Source organism: Panonychus citri, unplaced genomic scaffold (genome assembly GCF_014898815.1).
Source record: "Panonychus citri isolate SS breed McGregor unplaced genomic scaffold, ASM1489881v1 Contig00141, whole genome shotgun sequence".
NCBI lineage: Eukaryota > Metazoa > Arthropoda > Arachnida > Trombidiformes > Tetranychidae > Panonychus > Panonychus citri.
This window is the reverse complement of record NW_026515546.1, coordinates 2281182-2302697: the sequence shown is the minus strand read 5'-3', so window position 1 is coordinate 2302697 and position 21516 is coordinate 2281182. Positions and strand designations below refer to the sequence as shown.

Genomic DNA, 21516 nt, shown 5'->3' with positions numbered 1-21516 from the left:
ATCTCGATTACAGTAACATCTATCTTGCCTTGACTTAACATTTCATTCTCTGTAATGTTTAGATGTTTTGTAAGAAAAACATCAAAACCATTCAATGTTTTTATTACAATAAATTCTCTTTTACCCAATTCAAGAAGTAGTTCAATTACATCACTCACTTTTAGAACAGTTTCAAAGAGGTATCGAGTCATTTTGAAGATTCTGAATTGATAATTCATCGTGATAAGATCCGATAGGCACTGATTTAGTGAATTAAAGTCAAAAAAGATTCCACGTAGAATAGCTTCGTCACTTATCTCATCTTCGCCTCCTTGGGGATCAATGAGTTGTAGGTGTTGAAATTGTTCACGTACAATGACCGGATTGAAGAATTCTAGTCTTTGATGAGTTGCCTCTAATGTGACACAGCGATTGACATTCATCACAATGATGATAGCATTATCATCAATACAAGTTACAGTTGTGTCACAGTCAACAAGTGCCATGGTCTTCACTATTAAAATTACTACTGTTTCTTACGCTTGACGAGCAATAATATTTAAGTGTTTGAATGTTTAAGTTTATTTTTTTCAAAGTGTCAAAGGAGCTTCAGGTCAGAGGTTATTTGGAGGCAATAGTGATGAGAGAGTGGAGAAGAAAATTAGAGAGGAGAAGAAAATTAGAGAGTATATATCAATAGAAGAAGGAAGAGATGGAATGAAAAGGAATTTTGGAATTGTAAATTTTATTACTTTGTTAATGTTCATGAACTTTATTGATTATAGGCTGTAACTGTAGTAAGTGCGAGAGGAAAAAAGAGAAAAAGTAATTATTGTAACAATTGTTATTTGTTTACAATTAGTTGAGATGAAACTTAATCAGTTTTGTTCTTAGAGATGAGACTTTGTAATTGTTTTCGGAGATTTGTTTTTCGGTTATTTGTTTTCTTATGAAAAGAATAAAGTAAACATTGGATAGAAATTATTGTTTTTGGAAGTCGAGTAAGCAGCTGGCTGATCGATTATGTTGCTTCCACCTATTTAATTCTTGACAGGAGCAAAGGTTGCGATTTTTAGTGGTGTGTCGATTGGAAAGGCAGTGTTTTTAATGCCTTTTCTCACACTCGTTTCAAACGCTTCACATTGATTGACTTTGTTGTTGATATGAGAAGACGAGAAGTTGTTTTCGTGACAATTACCACAAAAGCTAATTTTGCGACACCTGAAGTTTTCTTTTTCAAAATTGTCCAAATTATCGTAGCAATTTGAGCACTTTGGTTCTGTGGAACATAAATGTTGTTTGTAGATCTTGTAATATTTAATGCACCTAGGGCATTGCTCATAGTGAATGTCATCAGCTATTTTGTAATTACAGTTGTCAATCACAAGATTCCAGTTGTCCCTATTCAGTCGTCTTTCATCGGAAACAGAGAATGAGACTCTCACCAATCCATCAACGAGTTGCTTTACCGAGTTGATCCTTATGATTCCCATTTGAATATTTGATTTTCTTATGAATTCTTCGTTCTCTTGAAGTGAGAGAATATTGAATTTATGATAAATAAGATGGGCTTTAGGATATTTGTAGTATTTTTTAATCCTCATCAGGTTGTTGTCCCACCATGGCTTGTTGTTAATCAGGTAGATGAATTGATCACTGGTATGAGTGATGACAGAAAATTTAATATCTCTCGCCTTAACTTTAACATTACCATTGATATAAAGTCTTAGATTGTTGTCTTCTCTAAGGTTAACCACCAGCTCATTTTTCGTATTGTTGTTAGCACATCGAATAAGAAGTTCAGTTAAATGAGGAAAATTGTGTATATATGTACATATATATATGTCCTACAGACTCGAGTGATACGAGTTTGAGAGATACTCAACTGTCACATGGTCAGATCAAAGTCATTTGAAGGTATGTTTATAAAAGAGCACATGACAAACACTGTCAAGAGTAGATAATATAAGTCGGATTTTGAGACAATGAACGAGATGAATCTCTCGTATGTTAAGTATCGTGCAATTTTGTATAAGCGAAATATTGACCCTATCGGCTAAGTATTTTTCGAGTAATCACCAATAGAAAACGAATGCTAGAAGTAGCTGTGTTTTTCTAAATTATTAATATGATCTAATCAGGGAATGAAGCTTATATGAGCTTGTTTGTTGTTCTAATGGGTAAATTTTTTTCTGATCACTACTGGAAGCGGAAAAGGATTATTATTTAGTTCGCTTGGAAATGTTCATTTTTATCATCATTATCTTTATCTTGATCTTTTCATTTGGAGTTATCATCATCATCAACTGTCAACTCACTGTGCTGGTCAATGACACAAAGTGAAACAATGACCAATGTCCAGAATATTACTTATCATATCACATGTATGATATTAGCTTATATTTTAGTGATGATGATAAATAGTATCAAATGAAGGCAAACAATGATAATAGTACGGAAATTGAACTTTCTCAACTGAATCAATTGATTATCGTCATCATCATAATCATCCTCATGGTTCATGATACTGATTGAATTGATTTTATGTGAAATCAGAGTAACAGTTCACATTTAAATAACAATGGTAACAAGTTATTGACTCATGGTGATAGAAAAACGTTGATTTAGTTATTGAAGCCTAAATTAGATTGTTTCATTATAAACAATCAAATTGGATAATGAATAATAAACATCATTCCTTGATTAGTTATTAATACGTTTAAATGTAACATTTTTTGTTCAATTTTCAATCTATTAATAATAAATACTTTGAATTCTGAGATAGCTTTTGAATCGTTTGCAACATGTTACATGAAATTTTAACAATCAAAGTTTTGGAAATGGTTTTCAATCCTCATGATGAGAAAAGTTCAGATGATGAAACTTGTTTTCCTTTGAGATAATATCAATTTTATTGGCTTCCCAATGATGATGATATTAGTGAGAGAGAGAGAGAGAGAGAGAGAGAGAGAGAGAGAGAGAGAGAGAGAGAGAGAGAGAGAGAGAGAGAGAGAGAGAGAGAGAGAGAGAGAGAGAGACATCATAATATCATAAAATGATGATAAGATGAGAAGATGAAGTTTATATAAGATTAACTGGGTCTCTTCTTTCAATTGACACCTTAACTGTATCTTTATCATCGTCATCTTCATGGTTATCATTTTATATTTAAGACGTTTTCATGTCATCCCTTTGGATGGAAAGATGAAGATGAAGAGAAAAAAGTTTTCCATTAAGAATTACAATTGAAGGTTGTTAGTTTTTTTCCTCTTTCTCTTCCTCTCATTTCAAAGTCTATCTGTGAGATTAGAAAAGTAGTGGGTGGGGCAGGAGGGTGGGTAGAACAAGGTATTATATAGAATGAGGAAGCAATGAGAGAGAAACCAAGACACAGAAAAAAAAGTGACAATAATAATGTACTAAGATGGTCGTCAAGTTGATTCGTTGATTTCTTCCAATTTCAACTCGAAATCCGGTGATTTATGTTTTCCATTTTTGCTTAGGGAGAAAAACTGTCTCTTCCATCAACAAACACCATGATGATGATGATGATGATGAAAAAGATGATGAGTTACATTGTCTAGATATGAGAAGATAAATTATTCCAATGATCATCTAACAATTTGAATAATGATCATAATGTTTTATGGGAAAAGCAAATAACTGTACATGGAAAAAAAAAGATTCATGGTAATACTCATGATGCCTTAGTCTTATAGCTAATACATGGAAGGAGAAAAAGTTTAAAGTCTCAGAATTTTTCCAGTTTTTTTCTCTCTCATTATTTGCTGAAGAATTACCATGTAATTACAAAGTCGAAAAGGTTCTAACAAGAATTATAATAATAACTTTTGACACAAGCTCGAAAAAGGTAAAATGTTCAATTTCGCCAACGGTTTAATTGATAATTGATTCAATTTCTTTCCTAATTGATTGATGTAACCTTGTTATCATTTGAAAACATCACAACTTATTAATAGTTGATTGCTATGATTATTATTATCTAATTGTTGTATTTGTTGTTGGTAACAAGAAAACTTTTGTTGTTATTATCGGTTTTGAAATAATTAACCTTGAATTGACTGAAAAAAAATGTTCTGGTCACTTAAAGGTAAATTATATTGATTTTTAAAAAACTCTGATGACCAATGTCCAGTAGTAACAGTTGATCATCATGATTGACTTTCATTTCTATCACCAAGGTGAAGATAAAACTTTAATATTTAGTTGATGAAAATTCAATTGATTTTATCACAAGTAGATAACTTTTTTTATTCAATATTTATTATAATATATTCAATATCAATTGTTTTATAAAGTTCAAAATGATTAAAAAATTAATCGTTGATCAGATTATTTAGGTTTCGATTAACTTTGATTAAAACTTGACGAAGGAAATTCAAAATGTATCATTGACGATTCTTAATCGTTAGTAACTTGATGACAATTAATTCGTGACTCTCATGAACAATTGATTAACTTTCTCGATAAAATTTAAACGTTTTGTTAATTCAAATTTGATACAATCTATTTAATCAAAAGGATTACAATTAATTTAATTCGTTGTCACGTTTCATTCATTAAAACATTGAATTAACTCAGTTTTTTTTGTTCTACAAGAACTTTTTCCTTTCCTATTCGGATTCTCTGAATCTATCTAATTCCCTGAACTTTTTCAGTTCATTATTCATGATAATCAAACAAATTTAAAGCCTTTGTCTTGATAAACCATTACAATGGTAAGCAAATTAAACAGGCAAAGTTTACAATTAATCTTCCAATGATATGATTACTAATTTTAATTTAGATCAAAATTACATGGAAATTGTAAATATATGTAATGTCATCATGGTAACAATAGTTATTCAAATTGAATTCTTATTCAATTATTTACTAGAAGTTAATTTTACAATTAACTAATTGTTCTTATTAAGAAAAGTACAATATTTTCCCTTCTTTCTTTTCTTTCTCTAAATTGTTAATTGTTTAAATGATTGTAACTAACTCTTAATTATAATCCAATGGTTAATATCTTAATTGTGAATATGATTAACTAAATCATCCTGACTAAGCTGATGTGTGATTACCAGTATAAAGGACAATCAACGATTAAACAATTAATCAGTTTTTAAAAACTTTAATTACTGATTCAACAACCAAATTAACTAATGTTCACCAAAATCACCAATTGCAACCATTATTCACATTAAACTTAAATCGTTTCTCCAAATCTTATTCAATTTCATTCATTTAAACAAAGTTAATAACTTTGGAAAATTCATTCAAAATTCATCTTATTATTGAGTCTATAGAAAACCATTGACTTTCATTGAAATTCATTTACTGAGAAAATTCATTGACTTTCTCAGAAAGACATTCTTATTTTCCACTAATTTTATTAAATTCAAGTTAAAATTACAAGTCGACAGGATGAGCTCAGATGAAGATTTCAATCAACTTCATCCCAAGATATAAATCTTTGCACCTCCTCATCCACAACCACAACCATCTTTTTGTAGATCATCACAAACTTACCATGTTTATCGACCCAAATCATTTATTTGATGGTAAAGATAAATCAGTTACCATTGAGAATTGGGTTAAGCTTTATGAATCTATTATGTCTGATATAAATGGTCAGAATTTGAAATGCTGAATTTCTGTGAATACTTAGGAAAAGAAGCATTGAATTATTATTTGGATTGTCGGGAAGATAATAACTGAATTCAATTAAGAATAAATTAATCAATCGGTTTGTGTTAAAGTAATTGATCCAATTGTAGAATTTTGTAGACTCAATATACCAGACGAAGGATGTTGAAGATTATTATGAAAGGAAAAGACGATTGGCTAATTTATCTAAATTAACTGAAGAGCAAGAAAGTTCCTTGATGATTGACCATTTGTCAGGAGGAATTAAGAAATTGTTTCTCGGGCATCAAGTTTACGATTATTCTCGTTTTATACTCATTGCTAAAACGGCAGAGAATCAACTGGTTAGAAGACCAGAATCAAAATTGTCTTGAAATTTTGTGTAGCCCTGGTCATAGGTTACATGGATTTTCAGCGGAATCTTTGTTCAGAAGATATATATCAATATACTTTTACATAGAGTTCATGAGAAATAAATGTTTAGCATGTCAAAATTCTAGTCCATGTTTTGATAGCATGTACACAGTACAGGTGATATGTGAAAATTCAAGTTCTGAGTGATTGTGTAGGAATTGATGAAAAGTGGCCATCAGTTTCATAGATTACTATTGAACCAGAATGGTTACACTCAAAATTTATATATTATTCTCAAGGTCAAACTACTAGTCAGGTCGTTTCATAATCAAAGGAGTTTCAAATTTTTACTCAGAACAGCAATTTAATTGTGTTGAAGTTTGCGCTGATTATGGTGATTATCATGCATCAGATGGCAGCACTGAATTGATTGTAGTCAACTGAATCGCCTGTTGCTTGAAATGCAATAAAATTATGAGAAATCAATATCTCAGGCTATGTCATGCGTACTGTGTGATTACTTGGTACAGGATATGCTTCAGAAATATTTAGAACTTTGTCATTCCATCAAGTGCAAGCTAGAAGTTATCAAGATTGCACTGAGACTTGCCGAAGTCTTTAAATGTGACTAGCAACAACTAACCAGACCTTATTTTGGGAAGTATCCGTCTTGTTTTTCAGAAAGTAGTTTCTGAACAAAGTTCATAATTATTAGTTGTACATGCAAACAGCCAATAGATGCCTTTCCTTGTGACGCACAAGTAGTTCAAACACTTTTAGATATAGAAGAGAATAACTAGTACAATCACTTAAACACCTCTGTGGGCTGATCAAGTGAAATTTTTTGACTCGTTCTCCTCAGTGGGCGTGGTCGCTACGCGACCACGCCCACCTGAAGGGCGGGGCAGGTCAAAAATTGCGGTGCGACATTTGATCATTAATCTCAACATTTCTTATTGACCCTACATCATGCAGCGCATTACATATATTATTCAACTCATATTTCCATCGAATGTATACATTCAGAAGTCCATGCATAGTTAAAGTCAATATTACCATTATCATTGAAATATCCACATAAACAAGCCTAAAACAAAAATATAGTGACAACCTTTAAATGACCTTGACTAGCAAGTTTGACCTTGAGAATAATATGTACTAAATTTTGAGTGTGCTTGACTCACGGTTCAATAGTAATCTAAGAAAACAGTGAAAATACACTTTCATGCAATTTACCCACACAACCAAGTCACTCAGAACCTTGAATTTCACACATAACATCATCATACTAATATATACATGCTATCAAAACATTGTTCTAGAAATTTTTGACATGCTAGAAAACTTTATTTTCTCCATAGACTCCTATAAAAAATGTATTTTTGATTATCTGTATCTTCTGAACCAAAAGTTTCGCAGAAATTCCATCCATATGTATGACCTATATGTTAGGCTATACACTGGTGTTTCAAGACGATTTGCAACGGTAGGTGTTCTAGAATATAGCTCAATTACCAAAATTCCAATTCCTCGCATAAGAATTCTCATTATTTGAATCCAAAAGAAAAGACATTTTATTCTAATGGTCAGCTCGGTAATAAATCGAACCCAAAGGTCCTGTTATGTGTGTATTAAAGCTGGTAAACCAGGCCAGTTTCATTGCTCTGATTGTCCTCTGAGAAAGGAAAATGCCAATGGAATCCGATCAATGAATTTCGTTACCAAAGAAGACAATGACGAACAAGAAATTGATGATAATGGTAATGAAATTATTAATAGAAATTGTTTAAACTAATGAGTAGACCTGATTCAAAGCCCTTTCATATAATAATTCCTGGTTATTTAAATGAATCAAAACTCAGAATTCTGTTTGATCCAGGATCATGTATCAGTTTAATTAGTAATAAGCTAATCAATAATTTTCAAATTCAATATAAAAATTTAAATCAAACATTTTCAACGTTAACTGGAAGTGGCTCAGTTTCAGGTCTCGCTCAAATCCAATTGCGAATTGGAAAAATCACTAAATTAATTTTAATTAATGTAACTGAATTAGATTGTGTTGATATTTTATTGGGATTAGATAATATTTATAAGTATAATTTGAAATGTGATCCAGATTATTCAATTTCTCAAGCATCAACTACAACTCAACCAACTCTAATTCAATTGATAAATCATGATTGTCAATTACCAGATAATTTTCTCATCGATATCAATTCAAAATTACAATCAATTGAATCTGATGAATTGTTCAGACTGCTAACAAAATTTGAAAATGTTTTTAGTAACAACAAATTTAATGTCGGTTGTCTTGAGAATTCTGAATGTATTCTTGAATTAGAATCAAAAATCCCCATAAACAGCAAAGCTTATCGAACATCAATCGAACAACAAAGTACAATTAATCAAGAGATTCAAAATTTGTTAAAATACAATTTAATCCGACATTCGTTCTCACCTTATGCATCTCCAGTTACTCTAGCTTATAAAAAAGAAGACAATGCAAAAACCAGATTCTGTATAGATTACAGGAAATTGAACGATAAGACGATAGGATAAATATCAACAAGAATTGAAGATATAATTGATAGTCTTCATGATAATAAGTATTTCAGTGTATTCGATGGGTCTGGTTTTGGCATATAAAAGTTAGAACTGAAGATATTCATAAGACCGCTTTCATTACTCAAATGGCCACTATGAATGGACAGTTATGCTATTCGGTCTCAAAATGTTCCATTTTTCAACGTTCAATAAGAAATTTACTCGAAAAATACCAATTAACAGAATTCTGTCACAATTATATTGATGATATTATCATCTTTTCACCTTGTTTATCGAGTCACATTAATCATATACAACAATTGTTGTCAGCAGTTTCAGATTCTGGACTGAAACTGAATTTCGAAAAATGTAAATTCGCACAATTAAAAGTAAATTATCTAGGTCACCAATTATCCCTCAATGAGATTCGCCCACTCCACAGTAACATCGAGTCTATTCTCAAACTCGCACCTCCTAAATCGATCAAAGAAGTGAGACGATTTTTAGGCAAAATCAATTACAACAGAAAATTTATACAGGGAATCACTGAAATCCTAGAACCTCTACATTCATTATTGAGAAAAGAAACAAAATTCAATTGGAATTCCAATTGTCAAAATTCATTTGATTTAGTAAAAAAATTACTCACCACTGAACCTATTCTTAAAATGTTCAATCCAAATGCTGAATTGATTCTTGAAACTGATGCGAGCACGATAGGAATCGGGGCTGTTCTAAAACAACCTGATCAAAATAACCAATTGCATCCAATTGGTTATTTCTCAAAGAAATTAACTAATTACCAGAAAAATTATCCGGTAACTCACCTTGAATGCTTAGCAGTAGTTGAATCAATCAAATTTTGGCATCACTATCTAATTGATCATAAATTTCTGGTCATTACAGATCATATTGCATTGAAAGCAATCAAAAAAATTAAAAAACCCAATAGCCGATTATTCAGTTGGGCATTTTCCTTCTCAATACAATTTTGTTATAAAACAACCTCAGGAATCGATAATGAGGCAGATTACTTATCAAGAGATCCAATTCTAACTGATGAAATTGAATCTCCATAAAATTAGTTAACTTTATTGACATCGAGTCAATCAAAATTCACAAATCAACTTAAAATTGAATGAAAAGTTTTCATCAATCAAATGGGCTCAAAGTTAAAAATGATAAAATAATAATGAAAAATCATCATTCTGAGAATCTAAAAGAAACTCTTATGGACAAAGTTCATGATCAGTTCGGACATATTGTGTTCGCAAATGATAACAATTATTAGTTGGATGTACACTTGGTCTGGAATGACCAACGATGTAATTAATTTCAATAATCACTTTTGCCAATTAGGTAAAACAAGAAGAGAGAAATTAATAAGTGAATTCGGACAATTCGGTCCATCCAAATCACCATTTGAATTTGTATCAATTGATACAATTTGTGGATTAAATGGATATAAATCTAAAAAGAAATATATCCATATTGCAATCGACCATTTCTCACGATTCGTTTGGGCAATTGGCTCAAATCGTCAAACAACAACTGAATTTATTAATTTAATTCACAAAATAATGATAACTGATAAGCCAAAAGTAATTGTTGCAGATCAGTATTCATCAATCACCTCAAATGTTTTCATTGATTTTCTTACTAATTTAAACATTCAAATCAAATTCATACCAAAATCATCACCTCAGTGTAATGGTATTTGTGAAAGAGTAGGAAATACCATCATTGACAAAATTAGAATCAGAATGATAAGTAATACTACGTTTTGGTTGGATCAAATTTCTCCAACGCTCAATAGATGAATACACATCACCTCATTCAGTTACTGAATTTACACCGAATTACTTGCTTAATGGTACTTTGCCTTCGAATTGTGAGGTTAATTTCCTCCTTTGCATGAAGCTCGAATTCAAGCTTATGAAAATAGTCAAAAATATCATGAAAAAAATAAGATAATTTATCTCAAAAATCATAAAGATTATCAATTCAAAGAAAATGATAAAGTTTATGTCAAAAATTTAACTGGAATAAATAATCGTAATTGATCCTAATTCATTAGGCCCATTCAGAGTCATTAATAAATATACAATATATTTATAATATTGCAAAATCTGAATCACCTTTATAACAGAACAAATTCATTCAAAATATCTTACACCCATAAAATCAACATAATCTAATTTGATAATTTTAATTGTATTCTTTATGGTGGCAGAAGGATGTAAACTCAGTATAAAACTCAGGGCGATTAACATGAAAGCAATTTTTTTAGAAAGTAGAAGGTTGAAAATGATATTGACCAAACTCTTACGATTTAAAAAGTTCTGACTTCTGGGATATTATAATCCAAAATTAAGGTTAATTTTCCGTCGAAAATTGGCCTTTTTCCCCTATAAATCGGCTTCTGGTCACTTTACAAAGATGAAAAAAATGCCAATCCAAAGCTTAAGTAAAAAGCGTTAGGATAGACTTGGTTTGGTTCTAATAAATTAAAAGACCTAAAAGTTATGGCATTTTTTTCAAAATTTGCCATAGTCGTTTTGGATGCTAAAAAAGGTGAACCAAAAAATCCCCATGTTAAAAATCCCATAGACAAATTAACAATTAACTAAATTGCGGCGACAATTTAAGCAATTAAAACATAAAAATTGGGATTCTACCATTTTCAACCTTTCTCTTTCTAAAAAAGTTACTTTCATGTTAATAGCTCGATGTTTTATACTGAGTTTACATCCTTTTCTGCCCACCCGATAATTTTATTTTCTCAATCAACTTCTCCATTTTCAGCCATTTGAATTAATATTGGTGACGGTAATTCCCACTTTAATCGGGGGGATGTAATGTCATCATGGTAACAATAGTTATTCAAATTGAATTCTTATTCACCATTTACTCAATAGTTAATTTTACAATTAACTAATTGTTCTTATTGAGAAAGAGAAAGTAATTAATATTTTCCCTTCTTTCTTTTTCTCTTTCCTCTAAATTGTTAATTGTTTAATGTTGATTGTAACTAACTCTTAATTATAATCCAATGGTTAATATCTTAATTGTGGAATATGATTAACTAAATCATCCCGACTAAGCTGATGTGTGATTACCAGTATAAAAGGACAATCAACGATTAAACAATTAATCAGTTTTTTAAAAACTTTAATTACTCTGATTCAACAACCAAATTAACTAATGTTCACCAAAATCACCAATTGCAACCATTATTCACATTAAACTTAAATCGTTTCTCCAAATCTTATTCAATTTCATTCATTTAAACAAATTAGTTAATAACTTTCTTGAAAATTCATTCAAAATTCATCTTATTATTGAGTCTATGGTGAAAATCCATTGACTTTCATTGAAATTATTTACTTTCTGAGAAAATTCATTGACTTTCAGAAAGACATTCTATTTTCCACTAATTCTTATTAAATTCAAGTTAAACATTACATATACATGAATAAAGATCATGATACTGATGGGACTTTAATTTCATCGATAAGAACTTTTTGCTGAGAAAAATTTGATCTTCAATCGTCCATCAGGTTAATATGAATTAACAATTCGATTATCACCCGAAATTGAATTCATTTAACAGATTAACAAGTTCTACATGGCGATGAATAGATCCTCTGTTGTTCAGAGATGTTGAGATAATCTGTGAAAATTGTATTATAAGAATTACTCAGGGTTCTTGAATTTATGGAGAGAGATTTATTTCCACTAATCTTAATCTTTAAGTTTGAAGAAATTTTCTATTTTTCCTGTTTCACTAATCTCATCAACAATAATGTTGATTGTTAGTGGATTAGGATATCATGTTATTTTTCATTCATGATGATGATGAACTTGTGGAATGTTTCAGTTCAAGTTAATTATCAGAATGAACAAAAAAAGGTACAAGATAATTTTTTCTTCATCCATATTATCATAATCATCCAAATCTTAATCATCTCATGTGTAGTTGGCATTCATTTTTTTCTCGTTAATAGTAAAATTTCATTCATTTTCACGGATTTGAAGCTTGAAAATCATTCATCATATTTCATCATGAAAAACTCATGAAGCTCAAGGTGTAAACATCCTAATGAATGGATCTGGTTGTTTGGGTTGGAATGAAAAAATTGTTCCAATTTTCATTCAAGAAACTCAAATATCATTCAAAGGGTTTAGAAATTTGTATCAAAAGTTGTTAGACTTGAATGGAAAATCAATCAGATAATCATCATTATCATGGTAAATCCTTTCAGCAGATTAGTGATTTACATTAACTAAAAGAATAAATTAATCAATAGTTTAACTTAATTGTTTGAATAATTAAACACCTTAAACATTTTGTTAATGTTAAAGTAATTAATTGAAGAGAGAAAAAAAAATCCTTAATCACCTTAATCATGAAACAGAAATTTATTACTTGCATGTAAACAATTGAATCTCTAAATTTTGTAAAAACAGCAACAACAACAATTAGATTAAACTATTATTGAGAATACAGAATTTAAATTAATACCAAAAAGTGAACCTTGTATGATGACGATAATAATCATTATCCTCATTAGATGTTACCAAAGATTCAGAGCCCTGGATAGGAAAAAAAAAGAGTTTGAAAATTTTTTCTGCTCTCTTTTGATTGAGCCAAGAATAAGTTTCGTTGGCTTAAGTTACGTTAATTGCTGAGGTTCAACCGAGTAATTGAAATGTAGCCAAGAAGATGATAGGGATGAGGAGAAGAAGAGAAAAGAAAAGCAATAGAAATGGTCATCATCATCATCATCATCTCCATCTCTATCTCCACGAGAGAAGTGAAAATCGTTGATTTAAACATTTTTCTTTAAAATAGTTGAGAGAGAGAGAGATTCTGAAAATCAGATTATCATGAAAAGTTAATCTTGTTGAACTTATTTATAAATCGTCAATATTGATCATTGTAACTCTCAAAGCTTCATTGCGTTGATGGTAAATGTTGATTGTTGTGATATGGAAAAAAAATATTTGCTGTTGAATTTTAAACATTTCACTTACTGACATATCCGGTGGTCTGATGAAGGTGATGATGCGGATGAGGATTAGGATTAGCATTGGGACCTCGAAATGCTGATTCTGGTGGATAACCTGGACTCATACTTGATTCCGGTGATGGGATTGTTCCTCCTTTTCTAGGCATCTCGTAGTTATATTGAACATTAGCATTCTCGTTATTCATTGTGAATTAACTTGTTTATTAGATGTTGAGTGTTAATTGTTGAAACAACTTTTTCTTTTTATAAATCACAATGTTAATTTGTTGGTTAATTAGTTTGTCACAGAAAAGTTCATTGCTATAAAAGTGAATCCGTTTCGATTGAGAAGAAAACTTTTTCTTTTATTCTAATACATTGGTAACTTGGTGAGAGACTGTTATGATGATCACGATGATGATGATGAAGATGATGACGATGAGAAAAAGATGATGAAAGAAAGTGAGAATAGGTTAATGTAGAGAAAAAAAGTTTTTCTTCGATTTTCGCTCATGCTCTTTACTTCGAATTTTAAAGTTCATCTTCTGTCTTCAACTCGAACTTATTTCCTCTCTCAGTTAAAGATGTGTCTCCCTCTCTCAGACGTTCGCAAGAGTTTTCGAAGCTTAAAAGAATCGAATTCCAATCCATTCGAAAAAAAAATTATTCTATTAATAAATATGACCTTTAGCAACGTGATAACTAATTAATACAATTTCCGTTTCTATTGGCTGTTCCTAGAACTTAACTTTCTTTGTTATTTGATCTGAATAATCAAGATGACGGAACAATTAAACTTGATCGATTTTGTTTCGAAATTGCGAGGTTTGTGCTGCCATCTGTTGAGTGAAATTCGAAACTTTCGTTGGAAAACTTTTTTCCAAAGTTTTTATCATAAAAGAAACGATGGTAAAGTAGAAGGACGCAGAATTATCAACACGAATCATACAAGTGAATAGTTGATATTCTGAAATTCTGAGATAACATGGAAATGTAATAAATTGAATTTTTCCTTCTTTAACTTTTTTCGAAAACTTTTTTTCGAATCATAAATTATTTACTTATCAAAAGAGTCATATCATTATGAATTGTTATTCCCTGTAAGAGATTTAAATCTCTCCTCTGATTTTCTCCCACGGTTGAAATTTCGACTGAATAAATTGATAGAAAAATCAATCATGTAAAATTTAGAAGAAAAAAAATGTTCCGAGTTATTGAGAAAACCAATGAACACGAAAGTCAAAAGTTCCAAAAGTGGATTCAGTCTATTAAACCTTACCATCTAATAGTCAAGCTCAGTTGATTAACATCATGTTTACAGGGTTAAATAGTGTCTTCAAATGGACAGAGGAACTTTCCCATGAAAATATGATTTTGAAATCAGTTTGTATATATATTCATGTATAATTCCTACAGAATATTATGAATAAAAATTCTTCAAAGTCTAGACTAGTTCCAATGAATAAGAAGCTCAAGAAATAAAGTTCCTAATAGAATGTATCGACGAAAAAAACATCTCTTATTATCATGTTAAATCAAATGATGGAATAAGAAAAAGATCGACCTTTTTATAATCGTTGAATACCAATCAGAACTTAAATTTTAAGTGTAAAGTATTTACTTGAACAAAAGAGAACAAGGAATAACCTCAGGCGAGTTAGAGATTGAATCTCCATGCTTAAAGTTGTCAGATTTCAACAGAATTCCATCTGATTTCTATCAACACCATTAAATAAGAAGATTAAAAAAACAACAATCAAATAAGATGAAAATTATCGGTGAAAAATGCACCTCGCGGGCTCAACTCGATTGACTGGAAATTGAAAAACTGTCACCACATATAATTATCAAATCGATTTCAATAATCCTCTCAAGTTTAGCACAGATTTCTAAGGAAGTTGGGTTAAGGCAATTGAAAAAAACGATTTTCTCTTCATCCAATTTCCAAGTCTTGACAAACGAAAGTTTATCATGAAGTGAATGATTTAACATGGAAATTTGATATTTTATTACTCTCAACTGTTCAGAAATGATGATTGAAAAAATGGCTTTAATCATGGTAAACATGAAGTAACTATCAGATTAGTAAGGGAAGAGATCAAGGAAAAAGAAACCAAATGATATTGAATTTCCATGTGGAGACAAAAGTTCAGTTAAACAAGTTGATAAGCTCAGAACTAGCTATGAACCCCATGATGTTTATGATGATAAACGTCATGAGAAGAGGCAAAGATAGTCTGTAATTGATTAAATTAAACATGATTAAGTTTTTTTTCTTCATCATCTTTGCATTTACTGTTTCTAACTCCAGGAGTCACTCAGAATCCATGCTCAATTCCATGTCGTTTTTTTTCATGGTAAAACTTTTTTTCTCACCAATGATCATGTTCAATTCATGTTGGAATAAGATTATACTGAAATAATCGATTTTTTGTTTATCATCTCTCTATCTCTATCTCTTTTCTTATTCACCACTCGGTTTAATTCAGTTTCATATCGGATTCTTGCTCATCATCATCATTATCATTATCATTAACTCATTATAACTTTATCTTAATAGTTTGAGAAACAACAGTGTGATTATATATTAAACGACAACAATTACAACCATTGTAAACAAATCGAAATCAATAAGTTATCCATTAATCATCATTAACTATTAATCAACATACTCAGCATTATTTTGACTCATTATCACCACAATAAGAATAATTAATCAAAGTTAATCCAAGTTCAGAGTTCCGAAGGGATTGAAAAAAAAAGTTCAGTGAACATTAATTGTGATTCCATGTGATTTACCTTCCAGTGGACTGACTGGACACTTGATCACCTTTAATCCTCAATCTCAGGACAATATTCGTACTTAACAATCAACTTAAATCACTTTACAGTCTCAATTACTTTCTCTTTATCAACACTCAGCTTAATACCATGTAAGTATCATGTAATCATAATATTATTGACCCATTAATTGTTTGTGATTTGATTAAGTTGATCAAATCAACATCTCTTGATACGATGATTGAAAGTGATTGATTTTGTTTATCCATCGAGTCTTAATCTAATTTTTATTGCTAATCAATGTTATCTACATGAAAAATTTAATCTAAATTATTCAATTGTGATGATTAGATTATAACTGTTACAAAATGGATCAGATTAACAATTAACCAAAGAAGAGAAAAAATTTCTCATCTCGAAAATCAGTAACATGAAACTTTTTTTTCCCTCATTCTTTCTGTTGTGATTCAATTCATCAAATGAATCTGATTATCATGATAAACAGTAAATTAATTATGATTACTAAATGAACGATACAATGATTTAATTAACTTTAACAAGTTTATCTGTTTCTCGCTAATCAATTTAATTGTTGACTTTGTTTATCATTCTCACCTTTAGTCTTCCTCCATAATCTCACTACTTGGAAATCTGAGCCAAAATTTTATCTTCACTAATGAAGAAACCCCATGAAAACCTTTTATTAAACAGAATTACGTAATTAGAAAATTGAAATTTAATATGTAATCAAATTAATCTCTCTATTTTGATTTAATTTAATAGATTGATGTTCAATCAGATTAATGGAAACTATTAAAATAATAATGTTGATTATGTACGAAACTTTTCCCACCTTTTCCTCATTCAATCATTTCCATGTTGATAATGATGATGATTAAAGTTTTCTCTAAGAGTCAATCTCGTCAATTTATCCAATCAATCAATTATCCTTCATTCAGAATCTTCATCAGAATCCCCATGAACTTTTATCCACTACAAGCAAGAAGTAAAAATGAGACAAAACAAAATCTATTGGAACTTTTTTTTCTCATCTCAGCCAAACAAATCCTCTGCCACCCACTTTTACATGATGTGATTTTCATGGGTGAATCGGTTTACTCAAATTAACGATAATCATTACAAACACAATGATGATTAATCTTGCACAGTTAAAGTGATTGTTGGTAAACAATTAAAATCAAGTTAAACTCTCGAGGTAACCTTTCATTTTCCAATTATACAACAAGATGAAAATTAAAAGGTAACAGACAAAATCAACAGTTGATTTACAAGAGAGAAACTTTTTTCATTTTCTCTCAGTTATTTTTTTTCTCACTCTCATGGTTAACAAATTCAATCATGAGAATCAAGTTATCTTAATTGTCTTTTAAATATAATCATTTATCATAATGTGACAAAATTAGCTGATAGCATTATTGTCATTTAGTTCATTATTTACTCATTGAAAGGTAACTTTGCCCTCTAGTGATAATGTATAATAATGTTGTTATTATTTTCATTTGCAAGGAAAATTTTATCCCATTTCAGTCAATTCTAGATAGTAAAAAGTTTCTTTGTCATATTATTGTTATCATCTTAAAACATCATGTTCATGCTAAAAGGATAAAATCTGAAGACACTCAGAGTGAGTATCTCGGAACCGAAAATCTCAACGTTGATAACATTTCAGCATTGACTTAAGCCTCAGGTAAGTCATGCAAAAAGGTATTTATGTTATTGTCTCTCTCTCTCTCTCTCTCTCTCTCCATGTATTTACTTGTAGTTTAACTGATCGTCGTTTTTTTGTTACCCACATTCACATATTCAGTATATAACCTACATGATTTAATGACAGTTAAAGGAAATGAGTAAAAAAGTTCTGTTTACTCCTGAGAAATCAGTCAGTTCAACATTAATGATAATCTTCATGTTGAGAAGATCTTTTTTTTCTCATCGGTGGATATTATATTTTGTTATCTTTAAAGACTCAAGTCTCTACTTTTTTGTTTCTGTTTTGATTATTTCTTCACATATTCTCAGTATGATGTTGATCACTTTTAATCTCGATAACGACTACATAATCATATTGGAATATCAGTTCTTTTTTTTTATTGTTATGATCATTTTCTCTTAATGCTTTGTTTTACCTGGAAATTGTATTATCATACATGATGGAAGGTTGAATATTAGTTTGTAATAAGTATGAAAAAAAGTTCATCCAGATAGATTAAGTATTAGTTTCGTTCTGGTTTCCATGGTGATGATTTTTTCCTTCAGATCATATTTTCATCTGTTTTTCATCAATCACTTTTAGCTTTCTCATCATCATTGTGACTTACTGATGACGATGATTAGTTATCATGTTAAGAATTTGATTACTTGTAATGTTATCAACATAAATAGTAATCCAAAGATTCATAAAAGTTCAGTATAACTTTCGTATAAGAATTTGCTTTTTTTTTTGCTCGAACTGTAAGATAACAATATTCATCTTCCATTCAAAAACAAGGTAAATGTAAAATGTTTCAGTTTAATTGTTTTCCTTTCTAATTATAATAAACTAATTAGTTAAATTTGATTTTTAATCATCTTAATTGTATTCATCGAGATTAATTTTCACTCCGTGAGTGAAATTTTAAACTTAATCAGTTGATGTTAATTTTGCCTATTCATTAATGAATTTTGTAACTTTCTATTAGTTTAAAAGTTTACAATTAACTTGGAACAAAAAATTAAATTAGTTTAATCACCAATATCTCATTATAATGAGATTAATTATCAAATTAAAGTTGCAAAATTGAGTAAACATGATTACAGTTTAAGTTTTTAATTTAGCAATCACAAAATGATCATATTGATCGTATTTTATTTGAATAGTTAACTAATAACAATAATTTCAATGATGATTATGATCAAGAATAAATTATGAATAGAATTGAAGAAAAAAAAATTACTACCTAATAGTTAATTATCGTTGATTGTTAATTGAAATACAGAATCACGTTTTCTACAAAGATTAATCAATTGATTTTCTTAGATGAAAGTTAATAGTAGACAATTAATTCCGATGATTATATCGTATGAGATAAGTCACTTGTAATCAATTGAATTGATAAATGAAAATCTAATCAATTTACTGATTTTACTTAAGCTCAGTTGATTAACGATAATTGCAGCTCATATTTATATTAAAAGTTATACAAGTTGAAAGGTAAAAATTTTGATGAAATAAATGTTATAATAAATTATCATCATGGGTCCATGGTGATGATCTGATAATGGTTGAGATAATAATCTTAAGGGAAAACATTGTTTCTTTAATCTGTATAATAATGGGAACATTAATAATCTTCATAAGTTCTTAATTTGGTTGAAAAAAAAGGAATGTTAATTTTACCATGATGATGGTTCACCATGAAAAAAGAAGATGAAATCTTTGTATTTTCTAAAATAAGTAATAGAAACGTGACATCATAAAGAATAAGAAGAAGAAGAAGAAGAAGAAGAAGAAAAAAAATATCACCATGAGAAATTCAGCTACCATCATGAATTACATTGGAACTTTACTTTGCCCCTTTTTCTTTTGATTATATACTTATCATGATTATCTGATATTCAATTCAGCTTCATGAAACATGGACATAAACAAGCTAAATGATATTAACTTATTGTAACATTTTGTTTACTCTTCTTCTACTTTCTGATAATAATAATAATATGATGGTGATAAACAGCCTTTCACCCTGGAGTTTTAACTGAACAGGAAGATCGTTCATCTCCTTTATGATGAGATGAAAAAAAAACAAAGTAATTCTCATCTCACGTCTCATTGGTTTTCATGATATTCATATGAGAAGACAATGAATTTCATCAATTTGATGGAGAATAAAAAAACCTAAGGAAATTGTAGCTTTACTCTTATATAATATGAACTTTTCAATGAGTAGATAAAATTTAAATAAAAATTGAAACAGGAAGTTGGCGAGTTTATTAACTTTCAGACTGATGAGAAGAGGGTGGTAAATGAAGGTAAAAGAGTGGGTAGGATATTAATATTTCTGTGTCTTGAATATATTTTATTTCAATTTACAAATGTCTCGTTTGAAATGGTTGGAGAAAAATTTAAATTGTTCTCATGTTCTAATAAAAATGTTCTAAGGGTATTGTGCTGTGTTCCAAGAAATTGTTCAAGTAGAATTGCTTATTTTTTTTCCCTCAATTCCAACTTCTCAACGTTGAGTTTTTTTTTGTCTCTTTCCTTTCCTCTAGTTTTTTTCTCTCGAGTTTATATTCAAATAACTTTTTTGACATTGATGCTCATTGATTTTCATCATGGTGATGATAACTTATCATCATCATCGTTCATGGTAAACCTCATTCACAATTCAATATATTCAACAGTTTACAGTTATTATTTGTACTCGTGAGTATGATAAGCTTGATGATAATTCACCAGGAAGGTTAGATAAAGAAGAATGTTATTAAATTGTGAAGGTGAGATAAGGCAAAAAAAAGCTAGAGAATTGAAAAGAAGAAGGAAAAAAAACCAATAAGAACTGACATTATTGGTTCGATAAGTGAAAAGAAAGAGTATTTCGAATTTAAAATTGATAGATGATGAAGTTTTGATGGCGAAGAAGAAATAAAATTTTGATAATAGTTTAGAATTGGCTTTTTATCGTCTAAAGAATCATGTAAATGATTAAATTCTGTAGACTTTTTAATCTTCTATCAATTGGATAATCAAACATTTTCCATCATCATTTTTAATAAACTCCGATAATTCCTTGCATTGAATATCTGAGAGACTGGTCAGAGTATCAATTCTTAGCATAAGAAAAATTCTAATCTCAGTCTTCATGAATAAGATGAATCAATATTTCCTATTAGATAACTAATTGGAAACTCTTCCCTTCTATTACCAAAAGAAATGTTTCCTAACAAACAAACCTTATTGGTGATGAATATATAATCCACTTACCATGTTATATCATTTTCATTATATGTTATCAAACCAACTGCAAATAAGAAGAGGCTATTAGATATGATCAATGTTTTCCTAATATTAAAAAACTGTAGCAATTGAAATTGTCAACAAACTGATGACCATTCAAATACGTGAGTCTCTTGAACTCTTTTACTGGTCAGAAATGATCATTGGTGAGGTCATTTTCTTTAAGTCTCTTTATTA

At 29.7% G+C, this 21516-nt stretch overlaps 2 protein-coding genes across 2 annotated transcripts in view; one reads left to right on the top strand and one right to left on the bottom strand.

The window, feature by feature from the left end:
- The window catches only part of LOC128395249 (mechanosensory protein 2-like), a 50188-nt gene extending 36236 nt beyond the window's left edge, over window positions 1-13952 (bottom strand). The window contains exon 1 of the mRNA XM_053355653.1: window positions 13570-13952. Within this exon, the coding sequence (XP_053211628.1) occupies window positions 13570-13750 (181 nt within the window). The 5' untranslated portion in view covers window positions 13751-13952. The remainder of the gene's footprint in view (window positions 1-13569) is intronic.
- Window positions 13953-15688: 1736 nt separating this feature from the next.
- The window catches only part of LOC128395356 (allatostatin-A receptor-like), a 28113-nt gene continuing 22285 nt past the window's right edge, over window positions 15689-21516 (top strand). The window contains exon 1 of the mRNA XM_053355767.1: window positions 15689-16477. The gene's annotated coding sequence lies outside the window, so the exon portion shown is untranslated. The remainder of the gene's footprint in view (window positions 16478-21516) is intronic.